The 26,470-nt window shown below is 51.0% G+C and overlaps 1 protein-coding gene across 1 annotated transcript in view; it reads right to left on the reverse strand.

Moving 5' to 3' along the window:
- SH3BP5 (SH3 domain binding protein 5) overlaps positions 1 to 26,470 on the reverse strand; it is a 75,860-nt gene that overhangs the window by 35,270 nt on the left and 14,120 nt on the right. The window contains exon 3 of the mRNA XM_065943181.1: positions 11,562 to 11,690. Within this exon, the coding sequence (XP_065799253.1) occupies positions 11,562 to 11,690 (129 nt within the window). The remainder of the gene's footprint in view (positions 1 to 11,561; positions 11,691 to 26,470) is intronic.

Genomic DNA, 26,470 nt, shown 5'->3' on the forward strand with positions numbered 1-26,470 from the left:
CCATCTCTGCAATATGGCGCTTTGCCAAGAGGCTGAGGAAGACACTTGAGACCAGTAATGAATCGATGAACACATGGTATTTTTGGTTTTCACTTCCATTTAAACTGCTAATACATCTTTGAAGTGAGGCTTCCTAAGTCAGCCGATCACCAGCTTGAAAGTGAAAGTGTTAGTCGCTCAGTCATGTCTGACTCTTTGCGACACCATGGACTGTAGCCTGCCAGGCTCCTCGGTCCATGGGATTCTCCAGGCGAGAAGTCTGGATTGGGCTGCCATTCCCTTCTCCCGAGGATCTTCCCGACCCAAGAATCAAACCTGGGTCTTCTGCATTGCAGGCAGATTCTTTACCACATGAGTCCCCCGGGAAGCCCAGATCACTTCCTTAGTTGAAACAAAGAAGCACTCTTTACTCTATGAGAATGCATGCTCCCAAGGGCCTAAGTAAGTTCCAAATGGGAAAATGAATAAACAAGCTAATGAATAAATGATTAAACTAACAAATAAAGGCACTCAAAGACAGGAAAGGGGAGAGAGCTGGAGGGAGGCTGACCACGGGCAGAGGCTGCAGAAGTCGGAGGAAGAACAGCTGGGAGCCCGCCAGAAGGTCCCTCAGAAGAGACCCAGTGGGTGTGGCCTCCCACCAACCCCCGTGAAAGGCAGCGATCAAGCCAGGGAGGGTCAGAAAGGGACAGAGGGTCTTCCCTGGAGGGTCCGGGGTTCAGACTCCACACGCTCACTGCCTGGGGAACTCACGAGTTCCATCCCTGGTCAGGGAACTAAGATTCTGCATGCCTTGGGTGCAACTGTAAAACAAGAATTCACTATGAAAAAGTAAATATTGATAAATTTAAAAATTTCTTTAGAAAGGACAGAAAAAAATCTCAGACTCAGGCAGCTATCTGAGAAACCCCATTTCCACCTAGAAGCACCAAAAGCTGGGCATGCTTTCGTTATCTGGAATCCTAACACGTGAGCCTGCTGGGTGGCAAGCTGGGAACACGCCTCCACGGCTCTGAGCGCTGTGACTTCGGGGGCCCTGAGAACGGAGGCTGAGTCTGAAACTACTACTGTCTCCATCTGGCTGATGACTCAAACCACAACTTCCCTCCTTGGCAGGGCTGCCAGATTTAGCAAATAAAAACACCAAACTTCCAGGTCCACTTGAATTTCAGGTAAACAATCTGTTTCAGTGAAGTGCGTCCCAAGGAGCGCATTGGACAGAATGATGCTTAAAAAACCAACAGCGATTTGAAATTCAGACTGAACTGGGTGTCCTGTGTTCTTTCTGCTGACGTTACCTTTAGGGCTTAAACTTCACCAGGACCTTCCACCACGCATAAAAGGAAACTCGCCTGTGGCCCAGACGCCTCACCATCTCCTCCTGGGACTCAGCCGCACCACCAGGCCCAAAGCAGAGCATCCCAAGCCATGGGGGTGTTTCTAAGCAGAAGGACTTGAACATCCAACGACCATAAACCTCGAAACCTTATCAGTCATCTACTTCTCAGCGTGAATAAGTCCATCAGAGTCTTTGATGGGAAGTCTTCCTAGAAGGGAAGTGTGGACATGAGGTCTTACCAGGAGGGGTGAGAAAGTAGAGAGGAAAGGAGCAGAGCAGAGCAGGCAGGGGGCATCCCCAGGTGAGGAAAGGTAAGTCAAAATGCTCTGGAGGAATACCATTGGCTGACGACCAAATCCCGTTGCCTGGCAACATAAAAGGCCTACTCACGTTGACAAAACTGGTAGCAAGAATACTCTGCTATCCATCAACTGAGAAGCCAGTCACCCTGCTGCTCCCTCCCAGGGAAGGCCCATGATTTACAAGAGGGGGCAAAGAAGACAGAAGAGAAAAAGAGAAACGTTCAAGGAGACTCGTGGTTTCAGATTCGGCGCAGATCTCCACCCCCGCTGGTCTGCGGTGACAAACCACAGCTGTCAGCTTCGAGCAGCACTTATGGGAAGGAGACAGGCCTCAGTGAAAGGCCACTAAAGGGAAAGGGACAGTCCCCAAGAAGTACCCCCAACCGACCAGGCGTTGGGGGACAGCGCTCTGGGATCACAGCTGGCCACCAGCCCTGAGCCTGGCTTCCCGCTGCCCTGCCAGGCAGGAAAGAGTCAAACGCAGGTAGAGACGGCCCTCGAACCGTGGGAGAGAAAGCCTCAGATCAGCCCCCGCCCTCCCAGCCATCAGCCAGGGGAGGACGTCCAACCATCAGAGGCCCAGCCATCCCAGCAGGACGGGTGACGGCTCCAAGGGGGGTGGAGGGGGTGGACCCTTCCCAAGGGAGGCTGGAGACCCGCTGCCCATCAGGGGTCTTCACCCCGGGTCAGGGGGGCCGCCCCTCCTCCCCCCGCCCCCCAGGACCCCATCCGGACACGAGAGTCGAGGTTTCCCAAACACAGCTGCTCCTTCCCCGGAATCACCCACCAGGACTACAAGGCAGGACCCAGTCCTGCGGGCCCGGGAAGGTCAATAGCATACCCCCTGCCTGCTGTAAATCACCAACCCCATCACCCAGCCCTCAGCCCGGGCAACGCGGTTCCCAGGACCCGGCCCGCAGCCACCCCGTGGGAATGTGATCAAGGACGTCAGTGACCCAGACCTCCTCACCCGGGCCCCCGGGGAGTGCTGCCCACCCCAGGCAGACATGGGCTCAGCAGAAACACAAGTGACAGGGACCCAGGGAAGCAGGACGGAAGGACACTGGGGTCTCGGCGGGGGAGGGAGTTTCAAAGGGCCCGATGGGTGGCAAGAGCCCCCCAGTTACCCCAGGGCAGCAAGGACAGCTCTGCGCGTCAATCACTTCTCGTACCTGCTCCGCCAGGACACGCCAGGCTGTGCTCAGGTCTGTCAACTGTCCCTAAATGCAGTGGAAGCATCAGCAGTGGCCTGCCGCCAGGAGCAGGGAGACAGGGCTTCAAATCGGCTCCTCTCCACGGGGCCTGTGGTCCGGGCACTCTCCCTTACCTCCCAGAGCCTCAGTCCCTGTCTCCTCTGCTGCCTGGCAAACCTGTGTGGCCCCGATGGGTTCATGCCCATAAGGGACCCACCCCTGTAGGCCTGGGAGCCCCGTAGATCCTAATAAAGGGGGACTACGGGAGTCCCTTGATTCACCCAACTCCTCTAAGCCTGTTTCCTCCTCTGGAAAATGTTTTTTAAATGTGTTACCTGGAGCTTGCGCAGCACTTGAGAAAGGACCTAGGGTACAAAGAGCCTTGCAACTCTCCTTCCCCTCCTCCCGCCGTCCTTGACCTCTGACCACACACCGTCCTCCAGGTAAGTGTCCCCTCCCAGCTGCTGACGCTCAGCCCCCACCATCCAACCATCTCATCCTCTGTCGTCCCCTTCTCCACCCGCCTTCAATCTTTCCCTGCATCAGGGTCTTTTAAAATGAGTCAGTTCTTTGAATCAGGTGGCCAAAGTATTGGAGTTTCAGCTTCAGCATCAGTCCTTCCAATGAATATTCAGGACTGATTTCCTTTAGGATGGACTGGTTGGATCTCCTTGCAGTCCAAGGAACTCTCAAGAGTTTTCTCCAACACCACAGTTCAAAAGCATCAATTCTTCGGTGCTCAGCTTTCTTTACAGTCCAACTCTCACATCCATACATGACTACTGGAAAAACCATAGCCTTGACTAGACGGACCTTTGTTGGCAAGTGATGTCTCTGCTTTTTAATATGCTGTCTAGGTTGGTCAAAACTTTCCTTCCAAGGAGTAAGTGTCTTTTAATTTCATGGCTGCAGTCATCATCTGCAGTGATTTTTGAGCCCAAAAAAATAAAGTCAGCCACTGTTTCCCCATCTATTTGCCATGAAGTGATGGGACCAAATGCCATGATCTTAGTTTTCTGAATGTTGAGCTTTAAGCCAACTTTTTCACTCTCCTCTTTCAGTTTCATCAAGAGGCTCTTTAGTTCTTCTTCACTTTCTGCCATAAAGGTGGTATCACCTGCATATCTGAGGTTATTGATATTTCTCCTGGCAATCTTGATTCCAGCTTGTGCTTCATCTGCCTGGCATTTCTCATGATGTACTCTGCATATAAGTTAAATAAGCAGGGTGACAATATACAGCCTTGACGTACTCCTTTCCTGATTTGGAACCAGTCTGTTGTTCCATGTCCAGTTCTAACTGTTGCTTCCTGACAGGCATATAGGTTTCTCAAGAGGTAATTCTCCACTTAAGGAAGATCTTCTGCAAACAAAACCAATGTCCAGATTTCCCAAAAAAGAAGACTACAGTAGGGATTAACATGTGAATTCAGGGTACTTGACTGGTTTCCTCTCACTGAAAACATGATTTCCCTGCCGTTCAAGGTCCCCAGCACTTGCCCATCCCTTTGGGCTTGGAGGGCTTTCTATCAGGAATAGAGAGCTACCCTCTTATTGTCCTCTGCCAGATTTCATCTTCACAAGCAACTGAGTTCTTACCTGCTCTGCCTGGAGTCACCCTTCTATCTACATCTTCCACGTCCCTGCCAACCAATGGAGGACTATTTCCTCTTCTACCCATGGGCATTTTGGGGATGGCAGTGGTGGTTTGACTTTGTTTTTTAATGTAGCAGATTCACCTTAGAAAGGTATTATTTGATGGAAACATACATCTGGGGCAATAACTTACATTCCTTTACTTTTATCCAATGCTTTACATGAACTAACTTATAATCATTGTGCGAAACTGCAAGAATGGCTGTAATTCTTTGCAGGTGCTGTGCGGATGGAGTTTATCTTTTTTCCCCCACCTCTTGCATTTGGACTGGCCATGTGACTTACTCTAACAGGACATTAACAAATGTGATGCAAGCAGAGGCCTGAAAAGGGGTTGCCCTTTCTGCTCCTGGGGTCGCAAAGAGTCAGATACAACTGAGCAACTTTCACCCACACTCACTCACTTTCTGTTCCTAGAATCCCAGCACCATATGAAGAAGCTTACACCAGCCTGTTGGATGAGGTGCCTGTAGGCCAGCCACCCAATACTTCAGCTGACACCCAGCCAACTCCGTGGCAGATAAAGCCATCCCAGGGGCCTCCCCGATGGTCCAGTGGTTAAGCATCTGCCTTGCAATGCAAGGGACATTGGTTCGATCCCCGGTCCAGGAAGATCCCACATGCTACAGAGCAAGTAAGCCCGTGTGCCACAGCTACTGAGCCTGGGTTCCAGAGCCCCAGAGCCCTAGAGTCTGTCCTCCACAACAAAAGAAGCCGTGGCAATGAGCAGCTCTTACAGTGCAAAGAGCAGCAGCCACCACTGGCCACAACCAGAGAAAGCCAGCCTGCAGCAAAACCCAGCACAGCCAAAAAATAAAATAAATAAATCTTTTACAGAACAACCAACCCCCAGCTAACCCATCAACTGACTGTATACTCATGAGATCAGCCAAAATCTGAGATCAGAAAACTGCCCAGCAAAACCAACAGCTAAATAAACGTATAAAGCCATTGAGTTTAGTTTGTTTCACAGCAAAAGCTAACTGATACACAATTCCATTTTTCTTTTTTTTGGCCACGCTGTGTAGCATGCAGAGTCTTAGTTCCACAACCGGGAGTGAACCCAAGCCACTTCCACTGGCAGCTGGGAATCTTAACCAGTGGACCAGGGAAGTCCCTACAGCTCCATTTTAGAGATGAAGACACTGAGGCTCAAACATTAGGCAGACTGCCCAGGTCCCACAGCTATTACATGGTAAGTTGGGATTCAAAGTCAGGCAGTCTGGCTCGGAGGTCAAGCTCTGTCAGCTGTCCTATAGTTAAGTCACCTAAGCTTCAAACATTCCCCTCCCACTGCTTCCCCAAAGGAGGTTAAAGGGCTGGTCGTGGTCCCGTAAATACAAAACGGGCAACTGTCAGCCCTGAATGACCCTCACTATTTTGCATTTATGCTGCACTTCAGAGTTTCAAAGTCTCCTGACACACTCTAACCGTTTTAAAAATAACAAAGGCGGCCAGAAGGTTTGCAATCACAGGACTGGATCTGACTCATGATAGGAAAATGAGTTGAATGACTAACACAATGTGGTTTACACATGCAGTGGAAATATTATTCAACCTTAAAAAAGGAATGAAATTCCAACACAGTCTTCATGGATAAACCTTGAAGACATGATGCTTAAGTGAAAAACGCCAGTCACAAAGGACAAACTCTATACAAGTCTACTTTCATGGGGTGCTTGGAGGAGTCAAGATCACAGACAGAAAAAGCAGAATGGTGCGTGCCAAAGGCTGGGGAAAGGGCAGAGTGGGGAGTTATTATTATGAAGTACAGGGTCCAACTTGGGAAAATGATAAAGTTCTAAAGATGGACGGCGGTGAGCCTGCCCAACAGTAAGAATGTACTTAATGTTACTGAATTGTACACTTGGAAATAGTTAAAATGGTAAAACCTATGCTAAATGCAGTTTACCATCATTTTTCAAGAAGGAAAACTATAACAAGGGCTGGGACAGGCAGTGACAATATGATAGGCTTGGGGCCACTGTTAGACTAGTTAGATCCCAAGGAGCAGAGGAAGCAGGAAACTGTCATTCAGGGCTGAGTCACAGGGCTCCACCCACCGTCAGAAGGTCCCAGTCACACACTGAAGGCTAGACGGGCTGGCAGATACGTCAAAGCCACCTTAAAGACAAGCTCTGGCTCACAGACAAAAACCCTCAAATAAATCAAAGTCTGTTTCCTGCCTCAGCTAAACCCAGGGGGGAAAAAAAAAAAATGTCCCGCCTCCTCTTAGCAGAACCCAGATTAGGTTATCAAGATCACAGGACTGGATCTGACTCATGGTAGGAAAATGAGTTGACATCAGGAACAATAAAGTCAGTGCAAATTACTGATGAGCAGACACAATTTCTACTGGCCCAACAACCACAGATCTTTGTAAACTCTTTTTGGAAAACCAAGCTGTATAAGTCTTTCCCTTTATAAATCTCCATTGTTCCCGAGACTATAGATGGATGGATATGTGTATTCCAGACATCATAAAACCAAACCACAGTATTATCTCTTTTGTTTTCAAGAAAAATTGTGTGTGTGTGTTAGTCACTCAGTGGTGTCTGACTCTTTTCGACCCCATGGACTGTAGCTCACCATGGTCCTCTGTCCATGGGATTCTCCAGCCAAAAGGAAGGACATATATAAATATTAACAGAAGGTAAGGGGACTTATTTTCTTCTGAATTTTCTAAAAACATTTTTTAATGAAGCCTAAGGTCACATGGGGGCTCCCCTTGGTGGCTCAGTGGTAAAGAACCCGCCTGCCAATGCAGGAGATGCGGGTTTGACCACTGGGTCAGGAAGCTCCTCTAGAGTAAGAAATGGCAACCCATTCCAGTATTCTTGCCTGGGAAATCCCATGGACAGAGGAGCCTGGTGGGCTACAGTCCATGGGTTTGCAAAAGAGTCGGACACAACTTAGTGACTAAACAACAATAACAAGGTCATGCAGGGATTCCGTCATCAAATACTATCTCATTTAAGTCCTAAGAGGGGCTTCCCTGGTAGCTCAGCTGGTAAAGAATCTGCCTGCAACGTGGGAGACCTGGGTTCGATCCCTGGGTTGGTAAGATCCCCTGGAGAAGGGAATGGCAACCCACTCCAGTATTCTGGCCTGAAGAATTCCATGGACTGTATAGTCCACGGGGTCACAAAGAGTCAGACACGACTGAGTGACTTTCACTTCACTAAGTCCTAAGGTCACCTCCTACCTCTCAGGGTCCACGACCATCACTATTTCACTGTTTTCAGATCACTGTTCCCACAGCGATGAGAATGCTGAGGCTCTGAGAGCGCAGTGCCTTATAATACACACTTGGCGGAGATGCTCTGAGGGCATTTCTGACACCATCGCTGCTACACACAGTCAGAGGGGCTTGTAAACACATACAGGAAGGGGTGGAGGTAAGAGCAGAGGGAGAGAACCGGAAGCCCCAGCTCGCCGCAGCTAGAGGCAGGCCCACCCCCTTCGCCACCAGGAAGGTCTGAGGACTCGGACGCACCGACAGACCCGGCCACCTGGCCAAGCCCAGATGGCCCACCGTCTGCAGAGAGGAAAAAAGGGACATCTGCGCCCAGCCTCGGCCTTCGAGGGCCCTGTCAGCACCTCGGCCAGAGACCAACAAGGTCCCTGGAGGCTGAGGTGCAGGGGTCACTTTGAGCCTTTCTCTGCCCTTCTTCCTGCCCACTTGTAAGGAGGAAGGAATTTGTGGGAGGGTGGTTTGCAGGCATAAAGCCGGGCAGGATTCCCTTGACATTCATCTTGGGCTCTGCCAGCTGATGGAGCACGCCCAGCCCCAGCGTCTGTACCGTGTGATGAGGCCTGACGACTCCACGGCTTGCCCACGGGACACAGTCATTGAATGACCATTGCGCTCACTGGCAATGAGAGCAAAGAGATGAGAGGGAAACGCAAAGCCAGGATTCACGACTGCCCAGCCGGAGTGCCCGCCCAACCCAGCTCCCCCCATCTTCTTCCATCTAAGAGGACTGGGGTGCAGAGAAAAGGGAATGGTGTGAAATCTATTCCAGATGTGTCGAAGCCAACTGGGGACTCACCCACCAAATCAGATTTGAATCAACCCAACCCAGATGGAGCCGGATTTGCCAGTCTGCTCACCTAGCCACAGGGCAGGGGAGAAGCTGTGAGGAACGCAACAATCAAAAGGGAAAGCTCAGCATGCCAAGGGAGGGCTGGGAGGAACATCTGGTCAACCTCTCATTCACTTACTGGTTCATTTGCTCATGTCCTCATGACTTGAACACCTTCTGTATGCTGGCCTTGCAGACATGGAAGTGACCCAAGCAGATCAAATTCTCTAAGTCTGGAAATCAGTGGGGTTTCACTACCATAAACAAGTAAACGGTAAGAGGTCACAGGCTGAGAACTGCTATGGAGAAAAGGCCTACCAAGGAATGGGGGTTGGGGTGATAGAGATGGTGGGCTGGCAGCTGTCATTCCAATGTGAGCCCAAGAAGCCCTTGTTGATAAAAAGAAAAGAAAGGGAAGTTGCTCAGTCATCCCCAACTCTTTGCAACCCCGTGGACTATAGCCTACCAGGCTCCTCTGTCCATGGGATTCTCCAGGCAAGAGTACTGGAGTGCGTTGCCATTTACTTCTCCAGGGGATCTTCCCAACCCAGGGATTGAACCCAGGTCTCCTGCATTGCAGGCAGACGCTTTACCCTCTGAGCCACCATAAAGTGTCATCTGAACAGAAACCTTAAGGAGATGGGATGGACCAGGCAAATCCTGCAATTAAGACAACACACAGAGGGACCCACAAGTTCAAAGACCCTGAGGAGGGATCAGGTTTGGCATCAGCTCAGCCAAAGGAAGTCACCGCCCGTCAGCCAGGGCTGGTAACCTGAAGGGCCCACCTCCAGAGGCCCCTGAACACAGAGGTCCCTTCAGCAGTTCTGCTCCAAAATCTCAGTGCTGGAGACCCAGTGGGGAAACTCCCAGTGGGGATGTCACTACTAAGGCTCCAAGGGGATGCCTTCACAGGCCCCTGCAAAGTCCCCCGATGACACGGGGACCTCTGTGGCCTCAAAAGGCCCAAGGATTCAAGTGATGAAGACTTTCAGAAGAGATTTCGCGCCCTCCTCAGGACTGACCCAATGTTTACAGTATCAGAAACCTCTCCTCCAATCGAACCAGAACCTTTCACACTACGAGGTCAAGACCACTACCACCCTGGGCTATGGTGGGTGAGACACGGCCCCCAATAGGGGGCACCTTGAAGGCTGTGACACAGGGCACCCTGGAGGGGGGATGCCTCGGCGGGGGGGCTTCTGGGGACTGGTGAGCACCTTCTGGAGAAGGACTTCTTCTCCCTGGAAAGCTGCCAGCCCGGGTGGAGCACAGAGGGAGGAGGAGAGCGGTGTGGCTGAGACGCAGGCCAAGGTGCCCAGGCCCTGTGACGTCACACAGCCCAGGGCAGCAGGCCAGGGAAGGGTAGGTTTCAGGCCAGCGCTCAGTTTAGGAGCCGAGGCAGCGTCTGCGTCAGGTTCCGAGCAGAAAGCTCAGCTCAGGGTGTGGAGCTGCAAAACCCAAGTCTGCAGCGAGGATCCTGGCAGGACCGCCAAACATCAAAGGGATCCCTGATGAGATGTCTAAGGGGTGCCCGGAGCAGGGCCAGGGAGAGGAATGCCCCAGTCCTGGCCCTGGATCCTCCATGGCTCCAATCTTAACGCATCCCTGGGGCTCCCCTTTGCCCGCTGCCTCCCCACCTCCGGGCCCAACGACACGCAGTGCACATGCAGAGGGGGCTCACAGGGGAACCCGCCCTCACCGAGCGTCGGCTTACAGGCAGGGACTCGGGGAGGCAGCATCTTCCGTCAGCAGACGCACGGCAGGGACAGGACCTCAGTATGGACCAACTCCTGAGCCTACGCATGCCTCAGCGGTGAGCTGGCCCTCTCTGCCATGTGTCAGGAGCTCTCTTCTCTCCTGTTCCCAGGGCCTCAACCTGACCCCGGGAGGTCCTCACACCACTGACGATCCATGGAAGACGCCCTCTGAAGCCAGCAGCCCCAGGGCCACCCCCCTTTCTAGTCTCGGGTCCTCTGTTGCCTATCTATGCTCTCGGGACGAAGAACCAACGTTTCAAGAGAGGGAAGCGGTCAGTTCCTCCCGAACCTGGAAGGAGAATTCAGGGAAGGCACGTTCTCCCTGGGGCTGACACTAGGGAGGCAGAGGTCAAGCCGGATGTTGCAATCACAGTCTCCCATCCACACGAGTGGGCCTGGCCGCCTGGGAAGTGGACCAGGTACCAACGTCAACAGCGAGGCACTGCCCAGCAGTGACCAGTGACCCTGCTCAGTCATGTCCGGCTCTTTGTGACCCCGTGGACTGTAGCCTACCAGGCTCCTCCGTGGGATTTTCCTGGCAAGAGTACTGGAGTAGGTAGCCTTTCCCTTCTCCAGGGGATCAGGTTCGAACCCAGGTCTCCCTCATTGCAGGCAGATTCTTTACCGTCTGAGCCACCAGTGAAAGCGAAGTCTGCTCAGTCGTGTCCAGTTTTTTGCGACCCCATGGACTGTAGCCTACCAGGCTCCTCCATCCATGGGATTTTCCAGGCAAGAGTACTGGAGTGGCTTGCCGTTTCCTTCTCCAGAGGATCTTCCCAACCTAGGAATCGAACCCAGGTCTCCCACATTGTAGGCAGACGCTTTATCATCTAAGCCACCAGGGAAGTAATTACATACTGTTGTAAGCTCAATCATGTCCAACTCTTTGATACTGGAGTGGGTAGCCCATCCCTTCTCCAGGGGATCTTCCCAAGCCAGGAATCGAACCAGGGTCTCCTGCATTGCAGGCGGATTCTTTACCAGCTGAACTATCAGGGAAGCCACCCTGGGTGGTGGGGCGTCCAAACGCCAGCACCGACATGGCAGTACCAGCACTGAGAGCTGGAATGAAGGGAGGCTGTGGGGTGGGAAAACAAGACACCAACTCCAGACGCACCTCCTGCTGAAGGCACGGCTCTCCTGCACCCTGACCTTCAGCAGGGGGGCCCGGAGGTCAGAGGTGTTCACGGCGCCATGCAGGGCGGCGGGCAGGCCGGGCACGCTTACCTGCCTCGCCACCCTCCGAGCCTCCCAGTAGGGCTTCGAGTCTTCCACAGCCTTGCCGATCTTCTTCACCAGCTCATCCAGCTTCACCGTTGCTTCGACCAGGACAGAGCGGAACTTCTGACGGATGTCCTGCGGACAGGAAATTGAGGACAGAGTTCAGGCTTAAGGAGCCTGTGGAAATCCACTTGACCTCCCCAGAAGCATCCAGAATGGCCTCCACTCAACCATGAAGCCTATGCATACAAGTCCATGTCTACAACAACGGCCCCCGTGAGAACCTGGTGTGATACTGCAAACGTCCCAGCACCTGCGCCGGCTGGTATGGCAGCCCCCAGCCGCACGTGGCTACTGAGCACTTGACCCTGGCTATTGAGACTGACAGAAGGAGCTTTTCACTTATTCCATTTTATTTAGATATGCGGAAGCAATCAACGAGGCCATGACTAATGTATCAGAGAGCACGGATTAGACTGCAAAGCTCCGTCCAGAGGAAGACGTCTAACCTGGTCATCCCTGGCAGTTTCAGTCCATGATGATGGCAGTACTCGTCACACGCCCGTGATGTCCCCAGTCCTGTGACACGGTCAACACTCAACAGCGTGTGCCAATTTCCGACAGGCCAGGCCCTGTGCTCCGCCCTGGGCTCGGTCCCTGCCTTCAGGATGCCTCCAGTCCGGTGGGTGAGAGGGGGTCACCTACAGCCCACCCCCGGAGAGTGTGTGAGGATGGGACCAGCACAGCTGCCGTGGGGCCCAGGACCCAGAGCCTCAGCAGGCCAGGTAAGGGGCGGTGGGAGACGCGCCCTTAGAGGGGGACTCATGGGGAGCTCCCAGGGTGCCATCTGCACAGAGGCCTGAAGCACGGATGGGCACTGGGGGAGGAGGGGAACACCCAGTTCGGGGCAGCAGCAGAGCCACAGCCACAGGGGAGGGGTGGTCGGGCTGGCATCTTCCAGAGACTACAGGAAGCTGGACATCTGGAATGTGGGGAATGGCTACAGATAAGGGTGGCCAACCCCTCCGGAGACTCTACGAGCCATGCGGGCCTGGACAGGCATCTGGGAGAGGAGAACGGGGAAGGGGGTGGGCGGCGCCAGGTTTCACTGCATCGTGAAAGTCAGGAAACCAGGTCCACAGATGCCACGAGGAGAAGAATCACAAAGATAGTCTGGTTCCAGCTCTAGGAGGACACTGGGAGGGTCAGTTGGGGCCTCAGAGACCCAGTCCCCTCCATCCGTCCTCCCTCAGGGAGCTGGCCTGGCACGGCCACAGCCTGGGGAGTCTGCATGCATTGGGGGGGGCGACGTGGGTGCTGGGGGAGGAGGAACAGCACATGACCAGCAGCCGTGGGGGCACCAGGAGCAGCCGGCTACCCCCCGACCCCCGCTGGTACACACATGTGCACCACTGGCTGCAAAGGGGCTGCCTCACTATCTGAAAACTGCTTCTAAGCAGAAGATTATATGGACCTCATGGGTGAATGGGATAGCTCATGGGAGGTCAGGAAGGCTCCGATCACGCCTAACTTGCTCTTCCTCCATCATTTCATGCCGTGGGCTTTCTAGGCGGGTTTGAAACATAGGAACGTGGCCTCTGTCTTACACGGGAGCGTCTCAGCCCCTGAGTACCCCCCTTCTGTATCCTTGGTCCCTCCCCCCAGTCCTGTGTCCTCATCAGCAGCAGCTGCTCTGCCTTCCCCCTGCCCTGGCCAGGTCTGCAGTCACGTGCTTCAGCTACAGCTGCTGAGGACAGAACAAGCTAGACTTGTCCTCCAGAGGACACGCCGCGCACGCGCGTGCGGGCCGCCCGGGGACAAGCAAAGCCCTGCTGAGCTGCTGTCGGGCTTGACTTGCAGTCCGTGGGAGGCAACGTGTTGGCTGCAGCTCCAGGCTTTCAGCAGAGAGATGGATCTAAACCGGGTTAAACCTCTTTCTGCGAGCTCTGATCGAGTCACTTCTTTATGCATAGTTTTTACTACCTATAAAATGGTTCTTTTCCATCTCATAGGGAGGCCTGTTAGCTCTTAGGAGGGCAACACCTAGATCGAGGAACACAACGCCCCATTCCTACCTGGCAACCAGGGGCTAGAAGTAGAGGAGAAGACATCCCTTAGAGACGGTCCTTTCCGATTTGCCCGGAGTTATTCCTGGCACCAGTGACTATAAAAGCTGGGTGCCTAACAGCTAGCTCCTGGGCACACAGTAGGTACTCAATAAATAAACACAACTTTTTCCCCCCTGGCATAAAAAGAGACTCATGATTCTACAAGGGGGTGGCTCTGAGGGGCAGCTGACCCAAGGGAGGAAAACCCGCTTCACAGATGCGCCCACATGCACAACTGCATCTCTAGGCCACAGACGGGAAAACCTGGGCCCAAATCAGTGACCAGGGGCGGGTCACACCACCACTCTACGTCTTCTCTGGGACGTGAGAATCGGGCCCCAAACCAGGAGCCCACGGACCCACAGGCTTCGTGCCCTTGGCTATATGCTATATACTAAGTGGAAAACTAACATAATTTATCCATTTCAGGAAAACTGATATTTTTTAATTTAGATTCCAAATTCCTCATGAAAAAAAAAAAACAATTTTTTTTTTTAATCAGATGATCAGGCAACACTGGGCCCCCGTTCCTACCTAGCAGCCACTGGTTAAAAGTGGAGAAGACACCCCTTAGAGATGGTCCTTTCTGGCCCCACGCCCTGTGCCTGAGCCATGCCCAGCCCGCTTCACCCACTGACCTCCCCTACCCAGCCCTCAGAGACTTCCGATTTGCCCAGAGCTACGCCTGGCACCAGCGACTATGATGTAAGCCACCTACCCGCGTGAGGGGGCATGCAGGGAACAGATGGCCAGTCTCCCATGGGGCAGACACGGATGCTTTTATCCATCCATGTATGCAGTCACTAACAACCTTACCAGCTAGGTGCTTCGGCTGCTCTCTCTTTTTAACTGAAGGACAGTTGACTTTCAGGGTTGTGCCAGCTTCAGGTATATAGCACAGAGATCAAGTCGTACTCACTTCTCTCTTCCTCCCAGATCCTTCTCCAGCCTAGGTTACTGCAAAGTACTGAGAACAGTCCCCCGAGTGCCATGGGTATGCTCCACACCAGACGAGTGTGGCCAGGAGCCTGCCCAGGGAGCCTGCCCATGCTCACAAAGCTGGGAGATGGACGGCAGAGCTAAGACTTCACTTTAGACGTCCTCAAATGGTAAATAAGGAAGCACCACGTAGTGCGTTAAGTACTAAAGACCTCGGTCTACACACCGCAGCAGACACACACACCCAGGATGGCCACACCCAGAGAGAGAGAGTCATCCCAGCCAGGACGTGGAGAGAGGAGGATCTCACCAGAGAGAGAAGGGGGCATGGCAGCTGAAGGGCCAGCAGAGCCAAGGGCGGCAGGTGGGAGGGCCGGCAGGAGGAAGGCCACGGGAGCCGCTCCCAGGCTCTGACCTCGATCCTAAGTGCATCGGGAGACAAGGTAGGTTTTCGAGGGAGCCTCCGTTTACCTCCCAAACACGTGCTGTCAGTAATGCCTGAACACCACTCTGCCTCTTCCCTGGGGGTCCCGTGGTTAAGAATCCGCACTCACATTGCAGAGGGGCAACGTGCGATCCCTGACCCCACGGACTGTAAGACCAATAAATAAATAAATGGATACGCACATAAAAGAGTTTTGTTTTTGTTTTTGTTTTTAAAAAAAAAAAAAGACAGAAAAGTAAACCTCGGGACTGTGAACACAACTTTCCGGGCCGCAACAATGTACACGCTGAAGGCTGATTGCAACCTGGTCCTACCGGGAGAAAGGGGGGCTGGGCAGAGGAGGAAGGAGACTGAAGCCTCCTCTTCCAGAGCAGCGTGGTGGGGTAAAAGCTGAACCTAAAATGTCAAGAAGCAGCCACACAAAGCCTGCTGTTTAAGAGTAACAGAAGTAAATACCTAAATAACCAGCTAAAATGTATTAAACAGATCAATTAAATTGCCTCTGAGAGAGAAATACAGGGCTGGGGTGGGAGGATGGGATACTAGTTGGGAGGGGTTGTTTTTGTCTTGTTTTTTGCCCTTTTTAAAAATTGCAGGAAATTATCACAGTGGATTTTTAAACAGAAGCATCCACAGATCAAATCTGGGTTGGGGTCTCCACATTAATCTGGTAAGCAGACTCAGGGACCACCAGCCTGGTCGAGCGCGTGACCGCCAAAGGCTGCTGAGTCCAAGAGATATCATTTGACATGAGCGTCTCCCTCCATCAAAGAGGCTGTGCTGCCAGGGATGATGACGCAGGGCTGGCTGGCAGCCAACCAACAACAACTATTCATCCAAGACATGTTAAATGCTCAACACAAAGCCAGCCTTCTCCCTGATAAAAGAGAGTGGGCCTAGTCCTTCCACCATTCCACAGAGGGGCATGGCTGCCTGAGTAATAATTCACCATAAAACCCTGAGGTATGGGAGCCCACAAAACCAACATCTTCCCTGCCTACCCAGCGTAACAACCCTGATTTTATTGGACCTCACCCTGGTCTCAGAACTGATCCCACACCTGGTCATCAGTACGGGATACTCTGAGCTTCAGTGATTGTTAAGGAAGGTCATGGGACCCATCAGACCCAGAAAGATTTCATTCTGGGACTTTTCTGAAACTGTTAAGAGGAACTTTTTGCACTGAGATGGCTGAGAAGATGGAATAAAAGCTGGAGAAGATGGCAGTTGTCTTGGCACCATGAGGGGAGGGTCCAACCAGAGGCAGGGAGAGGAGTCCCAGTGACACTTGGAACTTTTGGACCTAGCAGTGCTTTATAGTCTAACTCTAAACTCCACTTCCCCGGAGCCAAATGGCACACACACAGACGCACACAACTGCCACCCCTGCTTTATGGTTTAAGCTAGTTGGAACTGGATTTGTGTCCTTTGCAACTGAACTACGTCTCTTAAAAAAAAAAACTGAAAAATACTGTAGGCCTTAAGGTAGTCATACTAATGTATTCAGGGAGGGGAAAAGTCAATCACAGTCTATAAGGTGGCAAAGTTTGTAACTAAATACAGGCAATTGGTGGAGGGCTTCTGTCCCTCACAGTAAAACCATTCGTACAAGGAGCTTCTGGGGAACTTAATTCAACCTATTCTGTAGAAAGAATTTCTCTCTTTTTTTTTTTTTTCCAATCCATCTAAAAGCCAGCTGGCCACAGCTGAACTTGTACTTTTTGCCTTATTTCCTAGTTTGAGAAAGCACTCCACCACGGTTCTCTGTCATCTACAATTAGAAGCAATGTGTCTCCCAAGATCAGAGTTGGGGTTGCTTCCTGGGGTGTCCAGGGAGGAGAGTCAACTGTTTCCCTGTGCTAAGCGATCCATGGATAAGTTCAGAAGACATCTCGGGAAGATAAGCAGACCTTTCACCGGCCAAGAAAAATAAGCCACACACCCGCCAAGGCTGTTTACCAGCGGATTTTTTTTTAGATCAGCATCTGAAGGAGTTCTAAGCCATCCTTAGCTTGGAGGAGACCTCAGAGCTTCCAGTCTGAAAATGTGTCACGTCCATTAGGTGACTCAGACCAAGGACAATCTTTGCGAGCAAAGAACTGCTGAAGGTGGCACAGTCTCCCCGTGTGAATGTGTCAGCGTGTCAGAAACTCAGCCCTGGGTCAGACAAGAAACCCCGCCACACGAAGCCTGCACCAGGGCGCCTTGGAAGCGGCGGGCAGGGTGGTCACACCGGGGACAAGCCCTTTTTTCTGGCCAACCCAGCCACCTAAGCTTCAGTGATCTCGCCTGGAAGCTGAGAAGGGCAGCCTCTCCCCTGCACAAAGCATCCCCAGAACCTAGCAAGGTGAGGATGGGACGTCAGGTTTTAAAAATAACTGTCCTACAAACTTAAGACACCAAACTTCAAAAGGTCCCGAGTCATGCCACTTATAAATACGCTGCTCTCTGCTTGCGGAAAGATATTGCAGGCATGCTCCGAGAGTCCCACAAAGACCCTGCAGGACAGCATGGCCAGGCTCAGCAAGAAGGCTGGTCCCCAGTCCCCAGATAAGAGACCTCGGCCCCGGGGAGACGCTCTGGGCTGGCCCGAGGTCTCACACAGGGAGTGTCAGGCTACAGAGCATCAACAGATCCCATCCGTCTTTCCCTCACCCGTGGTTCTCAAAGTTTGGTCTGGGGAACACGGGGGTGGGGCAGGGGTTCCTGGAGACCTTCTCTGGGACTCTGCACGGTCAAAATCATGTTCATCATCAAATTCAATTTAATTTACCTCTTCCACTTTCGTTCTCTCATGAGTGTTGAGCGGAGTTTTCCAGAGACTACTTGATATGTGACATCATGAGAATGAATGAATGCAGGAGCAGAAATGAGAATCCAGCTCTCCTGTTAAGCCCGACAGGAAAGAGACTTGCAAAAGGCATAAAATGACGGCTTTCTTTTCACAATTTTTTGGGGAGTTTTGGGGAAAGTTATTTTGATAAGATATATATGTAATAGGTTTATTACTGTCACTTTTAATGAATGGTTTTAAAAATAAAAATTCATGTAAAAATGAATACAGTTTTTTTTAATGGGTAATAGATTCTACCCAAAAAAACAGAATCTCTCTGAAATGCTCAGTGATCACAAGAGTATGAAAGGAACCCAGGGCCCAAAAGCACTAGGTCAGCAGGTGTCACCAAATCACACCCGCCCCACCCACACCCTGGGCTGCCCTGTAGAGACCCCGCCGGAGGGGAACACGGGTGTGTGTTCAGTAACAGCGAAGCAGCTATTCCTTCTCAGGCCTTCTGTTACCCCTTCTGATTTTCCCAAGGAGAAAGCCTGCATTTGGAACCACTATATGTCTTCACTGCCTCCTCACATTTGCTAATCTCCCTTCTAAGAAAGGGGGAGCTGGTCAGGCTCAGAGCGTTCCCTGGAGAAGGGAATCTGCTAAGAAATTGATAAGCAAACTGATAAAGTCACTGGAAACAGAAGAGTGCTGCTCTCAAAATCAGCAAGCTGGGCTCATCCACGTGATTCTTCACTAAAAACCTTGCTTTAAACAAAGTTATTCCCCTCTGATGGCTGTTCACTTGCAGTCATTAAGTCTCACTTTCAAACAAAGGACAAATGTGAACCCAGGTGGGAAAAAAAAGTGTAGAATAAGTACATACAGAACAAGAATAAAGCAGAAATTATGACAGAGGCAGAAGAACAAGAGATTTGGGATGTAAAGTCTCTTGTAGCAGGAACGTTCCAGAATTCCATGGTGCAAGGCACCATCAGACAGGCTCCAACTTCCCAACCAGTTCTAAGGTGACCCACGTGTTTTTAATGTTACTAAAGATCCTGTTACTTCCCGCCCCCCACCCCTCCACTCTACTCTTTAAGTGCACTTCTGGCAGCTGCTAAAACACAAAGAAACGACTTTCCCGGGGCTTGGGTGAGAAGGATCCAGCACCCCCCAGGCTGTCTGCAGAGCTTTCTGTAGCACCGGAGAGGCTCTGAGTCTGTGTGGGGCTCTACAGAGGCCACCAGCCACACGTGGCTAAATGAAAACTGGATGTGTGCCTCGTGTGGCTGACTGGATACTGTACTAAACTGTCATTTTTTAAGCAGAACTCGAGTCGCCCCATAGGGCTGGTGGCTGCCATTCTGGACGGCACAGGTCCGGTTCCTGAATCCGGATTCTGCTCTGCGCTCCGCCTGCAGGGATCCAGCCACGCTTGCGGGTCCCGCTGCTGCCTGCCCTCCTTGCCTCTTCTGCCCCAAGGAGTGGCCATCACATCCCTGGGGGATGGATGGGCAGCCTGGACAATCTGATTTCAGCTCCGGGAATTTTGCAGCAGAGGCAGAAGCGGGAAGATTGTGCCTGGGGCAGAGCCAGGGTCTGGGGCACCAAGGCAAGAGGACTGAGGAGATGGGAGGGGGGCAGAGACGGGATGCGAGGGCAGGGGCCCCCCGGGAGCCAGGGTCAGCCCCACAGGGACCACAGCAGCTCCCGCCCAGCACTTCACAGGCGCGATCACCATCAGCAGGTTCCACCCAACCAGGGTGCCTGGGAAGACAGGGACAAAGGGGCCAGTATGGAAGAAGCCAGAGGAGGGCAAGATGAGGACACAGAGGTGACCACAGAGAGGAAAGGGAAAGCAAACGAGAGGAGAGCAGGCAGCAGACAGAGGGCGCAGGAGATGACCTGGGGCCCTGACCCTGATTCTGCAGCCACCCAGCCAGATCCCTTAGCAACCCAGTCAAGGCTCCTCTGCAGGGGAGACCCCCAGCGTGGCGAGTCACCGTGCTGGGCCCACAGGTGCTGGGACGCTCGCAGCGCCTGCTCAAGGCTCTGCAATGCCCTTCCCTTCCCGGGGGTCCCCCACCCTTCCGCCTTTCAGAAACCCCATCTTTTATTTAAGCTGTTTGAGTGGCCTGGGGCAAAGTGGAGGGGATTCTAGCCCTGGCGTCAGGCCCAGGGGCAGGCCCCAGGCAGCTGACAAGGCTGACCCCTGCTTCCTCTTTCCACGGCAGCACGCCAGCTGTCCGGGTTCTGCACCAGCAATAACTTCCTCCCACCGAGAGAGGAGAAGAGGAAAGAAATGGTGCGGGTCAGCACAGTTTCCTGTACAAGCTGGCCTCCTCCGAGGTGTTCAAGCATCTGAAAGCTTTTTTTTAGGCTTAAGCGGAACGAAGTTCCTCCCAGGCAGGAAGGCTGTGCTCTAGAACTCTGACTCGAGGAAGTTTCCAAACAAGCAGGTGAGGACCACTCCCATCCCCAGGACACACACCGTCAGCACAGCTGCCCTGCCCTGGGACACGCAGCCTTGGCCAAAGTCAAGATGCCACTGCCATTTGGAGGCTGGGTTAAGATAAGTGGTAGGTCTGGGAATGCAGAAAAGGCTCTCTTTTAAACATTTTTGATTTAAAGTAGTTCAGACTTGGGGAAAATGAAGGTAAGATGCAGACATGATGGCCTTCAGCCTGAGATATTTCACTGTGTATTTCCTAAAAATGAGGACCTTCTCTTACATATCCAAAGTATGATGATTACAATCAGAAACTTAAAACTGATACAACGCCACTAATCTGATCTGTGATTTTGTTCAAATTGCCCACCAACATCCTTTATAGTGAAAGTGGTCGCTCAGCTGTGTCCAACTCTTTGCAACCCCATGGACTCTAGCCCGCCAGGCTCCTCTGTCCATGGAATTCTCCAGGCAAGAATGCTGGGGTGGGCTGTTGCTGTTCAGTCACTCAGTCGTGTCTTTGTGACCCCACGAACCACAGCACGTCAGGCTTCCCTGTCCATCACCAACTCCCGGAGCTTGCTCAAACTCATCTCCATTGAGTCGGTGATGCCATTCAACCCTCTCATCCTCTGTCGTCCCCTTCTGCTGCCTTCAATCTTTCCCAGCATCAGGGTCTTTACTAAGGAGTCAGTTCTTCTCATCAAGAGGCCAAAGTATTAGAGCTTCAGCATCAGTCCTTCCTATGAACACTCAGCACTTTCACAGCATCATTTTAGGATTTGAAATAGCTCAACTGGAATTCCATCACCTCCACTAGCTTTGTTCATAGAAATGCTTCCTAAGGCCCACTTGACTTCACATTCCAGGATGTCTGGCTCTAGGTGAATGTGAGTGATCACATCATTGTGATTATCTGGGTCATTAAGATCTTTTTTGTATAGTTCATCTGTGTATTCTTGCCACCTCTTCTAATATCTTCTGCTTCTGTTAGGTCTGTACTGTTTCTGTCCTTTATTGTGCCCATCTTTGCATAAAATGTTCCCTTGGTGTCTCTGATTTTCTTGAAGCAATCTCTAATCTTTCCCACTCTACCCACTGAAGTGGGTAGCCATTCCCTTCTCCAGGGGAATCTTCCTGACCCAGAGATCAAACCTGGGTCTTCTATATTGCAGGAAGACTCTTCACCATCTGAACCAACATCTTTTACAGCAAAGGAAGAAAAGGTATTTTTCCCTGGTCCAGGATCCAGTCCAGGACTCACACAGGATCTAGTTGTCACACTCTGTCTAGTCTCCCGAATCTGGAAGTGTTCAGGTTTTCACGGCCTTGATAGTTTTCAATAATATGAATCAGTTATTTTATAGAATGTCACTTTGGGAAAGACTCAGTTTCAAATCACTTTTGTTGACATTACACAGGCAGGAGCCACCAGAATGGAATCAAAGCAATACAATAAAAAATATGTATATTTAGGACCTCCTTGGCAATGAGGTGGACAAGAATCCGCCCACCAATAAAGGGGACATGGGTTCGATCCCTGGCCGGGGAAGGGCCCAAAGCCACCAGGCGAATAAGCCCATGCACCACAACTACCGAGGCCACAAGCTGCAGCTACGGAAGCCGTGGTCCTGGAGCCTGCGCTTCCCCACAAGAGAAGCCACCGCCGAGAAGCCTGCACACTGCGGAGGAGAGAAGCCACCGTTCCCGGCAACTGGAGGAAGCTGTGAGCAGCGAGGAGGGCCCTGCCCAGGCAAAAATAAACAAACACATTTTAAACTATTAAAATAAATATATTTAACAATTGTAAAGTATTAAATATGCACATATATATAGGTCCAAGCTCCACAAAGGAGAAAACCCTTTCATCTTCAGGAACAAGGGTCAGTGGTTTGAGGTCCTGGAAGAGGGACAGAAGTTACATAACCACACACACACACACACACACACACACACACACACACACACACGCACTCTCTCTCTCTTTCTCTCTCTTTCTCTCTCACACAAACATACACACACACACTCTAACACACATATACACTCACACATTTACACACACAATGACACACACACACTCTCACAAACATACACACACACTCACACACTTACACATACACTCTAACATACATACATATTTACACACACACAATGACACACTCTCACATACACACACACTTACACGCACATACTGACACACACACTACCTCTCTCACACATACACACACTCTCACATACACACACACTTACACGCACATACTGACACACACACTACCTCTCTCACACATACACACACTCTAACATACACACACTCTAACATACATACACACACATTTACACACACACGACACACACTCTCTCACATACACACACTCACACACTTACACGCACACACTGACACACACACTACCTCTCTCACATACACACATACTCTTACACATACACACACTCTCTAACATACACATACATTTACACATACATACACTGACACACTCTCTCACAAACATTCACACACACTCTCACGCTTACACACACACTGACACACACATACACACACTCTCTCACAAACATAGACACACTCACATGCTTACACACATACACACACTCTCACAAACATACAGACACACTCACATACTTACACACACACTGACACACACACTACCTCTCTCACACATACACACACTAACATACATACACACACATTTACACACATACAATGACACACACTCTCACATTCACACACTCTCACACTTACACACACAGACACACATACACACACACTCTCACAAACACAGACACACTCACACGTTTACACACACACATTGACACACACACTCTCACAAACATACAGACACACATGCTTACACACACACACACTGACTCACACACTCTCACAAACATACAGACACACTCACACGCTTACACACACACACTGACACACACACACACAAAGCTGAGACGGCTGACAGGACTTGCTGCTGTTTCATTCCGGGCCAAACACGTGTTTTTAAACCCCCAGGATTCTTTATGTGAGAGGAGGCAGAATTGCTGAAACTGGCATTTTACAAGAGTTCAACCACTAGTGAACTATTTTCCATGTCGACGCTGAGAGGCTTCACATATTTCCTCAACCTGAAGACCCACTTTCCCCCACACTTGCAAATACCAGATCTCAGATGGATCATAAAGCTACTGTGCACATTGATCGGGAGTGACGCGTCAGCCACGCCATCAAGCGGTCCTGCATCACAAGGTCTGTCTCAGAATGAACACGCGCGTGGGCATCAGGGCGGTGCGCGAGTTCAGGGCCGGCCTCGGGGGCGCCAGGGGCCAGGCAGCACAGCCTCCCCAGAAAGCACGCAACCCCCGCCCCGCATTGCAGGCAAGATGCTGCTGGCTCCTCCTGGAGGACCTTCCTTCTGACCCCCTCACAGAACAGAAGGGAGGGAGGCCGGAGGACGCAAAGGAACCAAAGTCAAAACCCACAGCCGCTGCTGCGAGAGACGCGGAAGAACCCAGAAGGAACGGCTGAAAACGTCAAAAGAGGCTGCTTCAGCAGGCCTGGAAGCGGGAAGGAACGAGGCAGAGCACTTTCATTTTCTCAAGGGCTTTTCTTCAGCTGTGCCCAAGTATGACTTCAATAAGGATCAGAGTTTGGCTGCAGCTCAGATTCACCTACGTGTTTTATTTCCCCGTGATCAAGACTGAGGACTCAGCCCATTCAGCATGTTGCTAGATTCAAATAAAAATCTCTGTCCTGCCCATAAACTGGGACAGCCACTCCGGAAAAGAGTATGAAAGTTCCTCAGTCAACTAAAAACAGAGCTGCCACCTGACCCAGCAATCCTACTCCTGGGCATTTATGTGGAGAAAACGAAAACTATAATTCAAAAAGCTGCATGTGCTTCTGTGATCATAGCCACACGATTTATGACCTGGAAACGTAAATGTCAATCAACAGGGGAACGGAAGAAAAACACGCCTGTGTATGTGTATATATGTGGGGGGCTTCCCGGGGGGCTCACTAGTAAAGAATCTGCCTGTTTGATCCCTGGGTTGGGAAGATTCCCTGGAGAAGGAAATGGCAAAAGTCTTCTCTTGCCTGGGAAGTCCCACGAACAGAGGAGCCTGGCGGGCTATAGTCCCTGAGGTCGCAAAACAGACAGACATAACTTCGTGACTAAACAATATATGTGTGAGTGTCTACATGTGTGTTCATATATATTAATACACACCCAGTGGAATACTACTCAGCCATAAAAAATGAAATAATGCCACTTGCAGCAACATGTGTGGACCTACAGATGATCATACTAAGTTAGGTAAACCAGACAAATATCACATGATATCATTTATACGTGTGATCTAAAATATAACACAGGGTCTTCCCTGGTGGTCCAGCAGGTAAGACTGCTACTCTTCCACTGCAGGGGGATGGGTTCGATCCCTGCTTGGGGAACTATGATCCCACATGCTGCAACAGTGTGACCAAAAAAATACAAGAATAAAAAGGACTTCCCTGGTGGTCGTTGCTAAGCTTCCACACTCCCAATGCAGGGGACCAGGGTTCAATCCCAGGTTAGGGAACTAGATCCCACATGCAGTAAAGATCCCACACGGCATGGCCGAGTAAAACAAACAAGTAAAATATGACAAAAGGAACTCACTTACAGAAAGAAACCAACTCAAAGGCACAAAAAACAGGTCTATGATTGCCGAGGGGGAGGTGGGGGAGACGGATGGAGTTTGGGATGAGTGGGTGCAAACTCTTACATATAATGGATAAACAACAAGGTCCTGTTGTAAAGCACAGGGAACCATATTCAATATCCTGTGATAAACCATAAAGGAAAAGAATATGAAAAAGAATGTGTGTGTATATATATCTATATATGTATAACTGAATCACTTTGCCATGCAGCAGAAATTAACACCACATTGCAAATCAACTATATTTCAATAAAACAGATTATTTTTAAAAGTCTCAGTCATTCACTATCAGGGATGGAAAAGCCTCTGCCCGTCATCTAACTCAGAGGCTGCCATTGCACAGAGCGGTAACTGAAGCCTCCCCCACTCCCAAGGATGTGTATCTGGTGAGTGTCAGGGCAGAAACTGAACACCTGGTCCCCAAGTCCTAGATCAGCGCTCCTCCACCTCACCAACCTTGGTGGGGACCTCAGAGGATGCCCCCTCCAAACCCACAAACACACAGCTTAAAACTACTTCAGCGCCTGGGCTCCAGCCTCAGACTCCTGGATTGAAATCCTGGGTCCTCATCCCACTGGCCGTGTAGCCCAGGAGAACTGGCTCAGTCTCTCAGCCCCTCTGTGTCCCAGCAACGTCCTCAAGAGCTGCTGCGAGAACTAACCTACATAAAACACTGAGGACAATGCTTGGAATGCAATCAGCTTTCAATAAATAGTAGTGATTTTTATGGAGGTGTTGTTATTCAATAAACAGCAACGGTTCAACAGGAAAGGACCAAAGCTGGCTGAACACTTTACATGCTAGGTATAGGGCCAGGCACTTTACAATCATCACCTTATTTAATCCTTAATAGCTCTGCAAGATAGGTATTGCCCTTCCCCCTTCCGAGAGAAGGAAAGGAAAAACCTGGAAAAGCTAAAAACCTTGCCAAGACTGCACAGCTTACAAAGAGGCAGGGGGAGGATTCAAATCTAAATTTCCTGAAGGCCCCAGTCCACGCTTTTCCTCTATCAGCTCTAAAACAAGTTTTCCTATGCTTTTTCGATCCCAAGTTTCATAGCATTCAAGTACGATTTGCTTGAACAAGTTCCAACCTGGGGGAGGGGGGGTGGATCCAATTTCTAGCAAATGCATGCAACACCAGAATCCTATTTCTACAGTGGGAACGCTAGCAAAATCCAGGGCAGGGGAAGAACGCAGCATGTCAAAAGCTGCCCGAGGGGTTTAAGAACCTTCCCCCTGAATTTACAAAGTGTCTGTCTAGCTATTGTACTCTGGGACCCTGGGCGCCACTAATTTTTTATAATAGGCACTGAAGCCGCAGTGTAATAGTCTCTCAGACAAAATTCTAAAGAAATGGGGCAAAGCAGCGAAGAATCCCTTATGGCAGAATCCATTGCACGGCTCAAAACGGCGCGCTGTTGCTTTAATTGCCACTGGCTGGTTTAAGGGTCACGGAGAGGAATAATCAAAGTCCTTGCTCTG

This window comes from Muntiacus reevesi, chromosome 8, assembly GCF_963930625.1.
Source record: "Muntiacus reevesi chromosome 8, mMunRee1.1, whole genome shotgun sequence".
In the NCBI taxonomy this organism is placed as follows: Eukaryota; Metazoa; Chordata; class Mammalia; order Artiodactyla; family Cervidae; genus Muntiacus; species Muntiacus reevesi.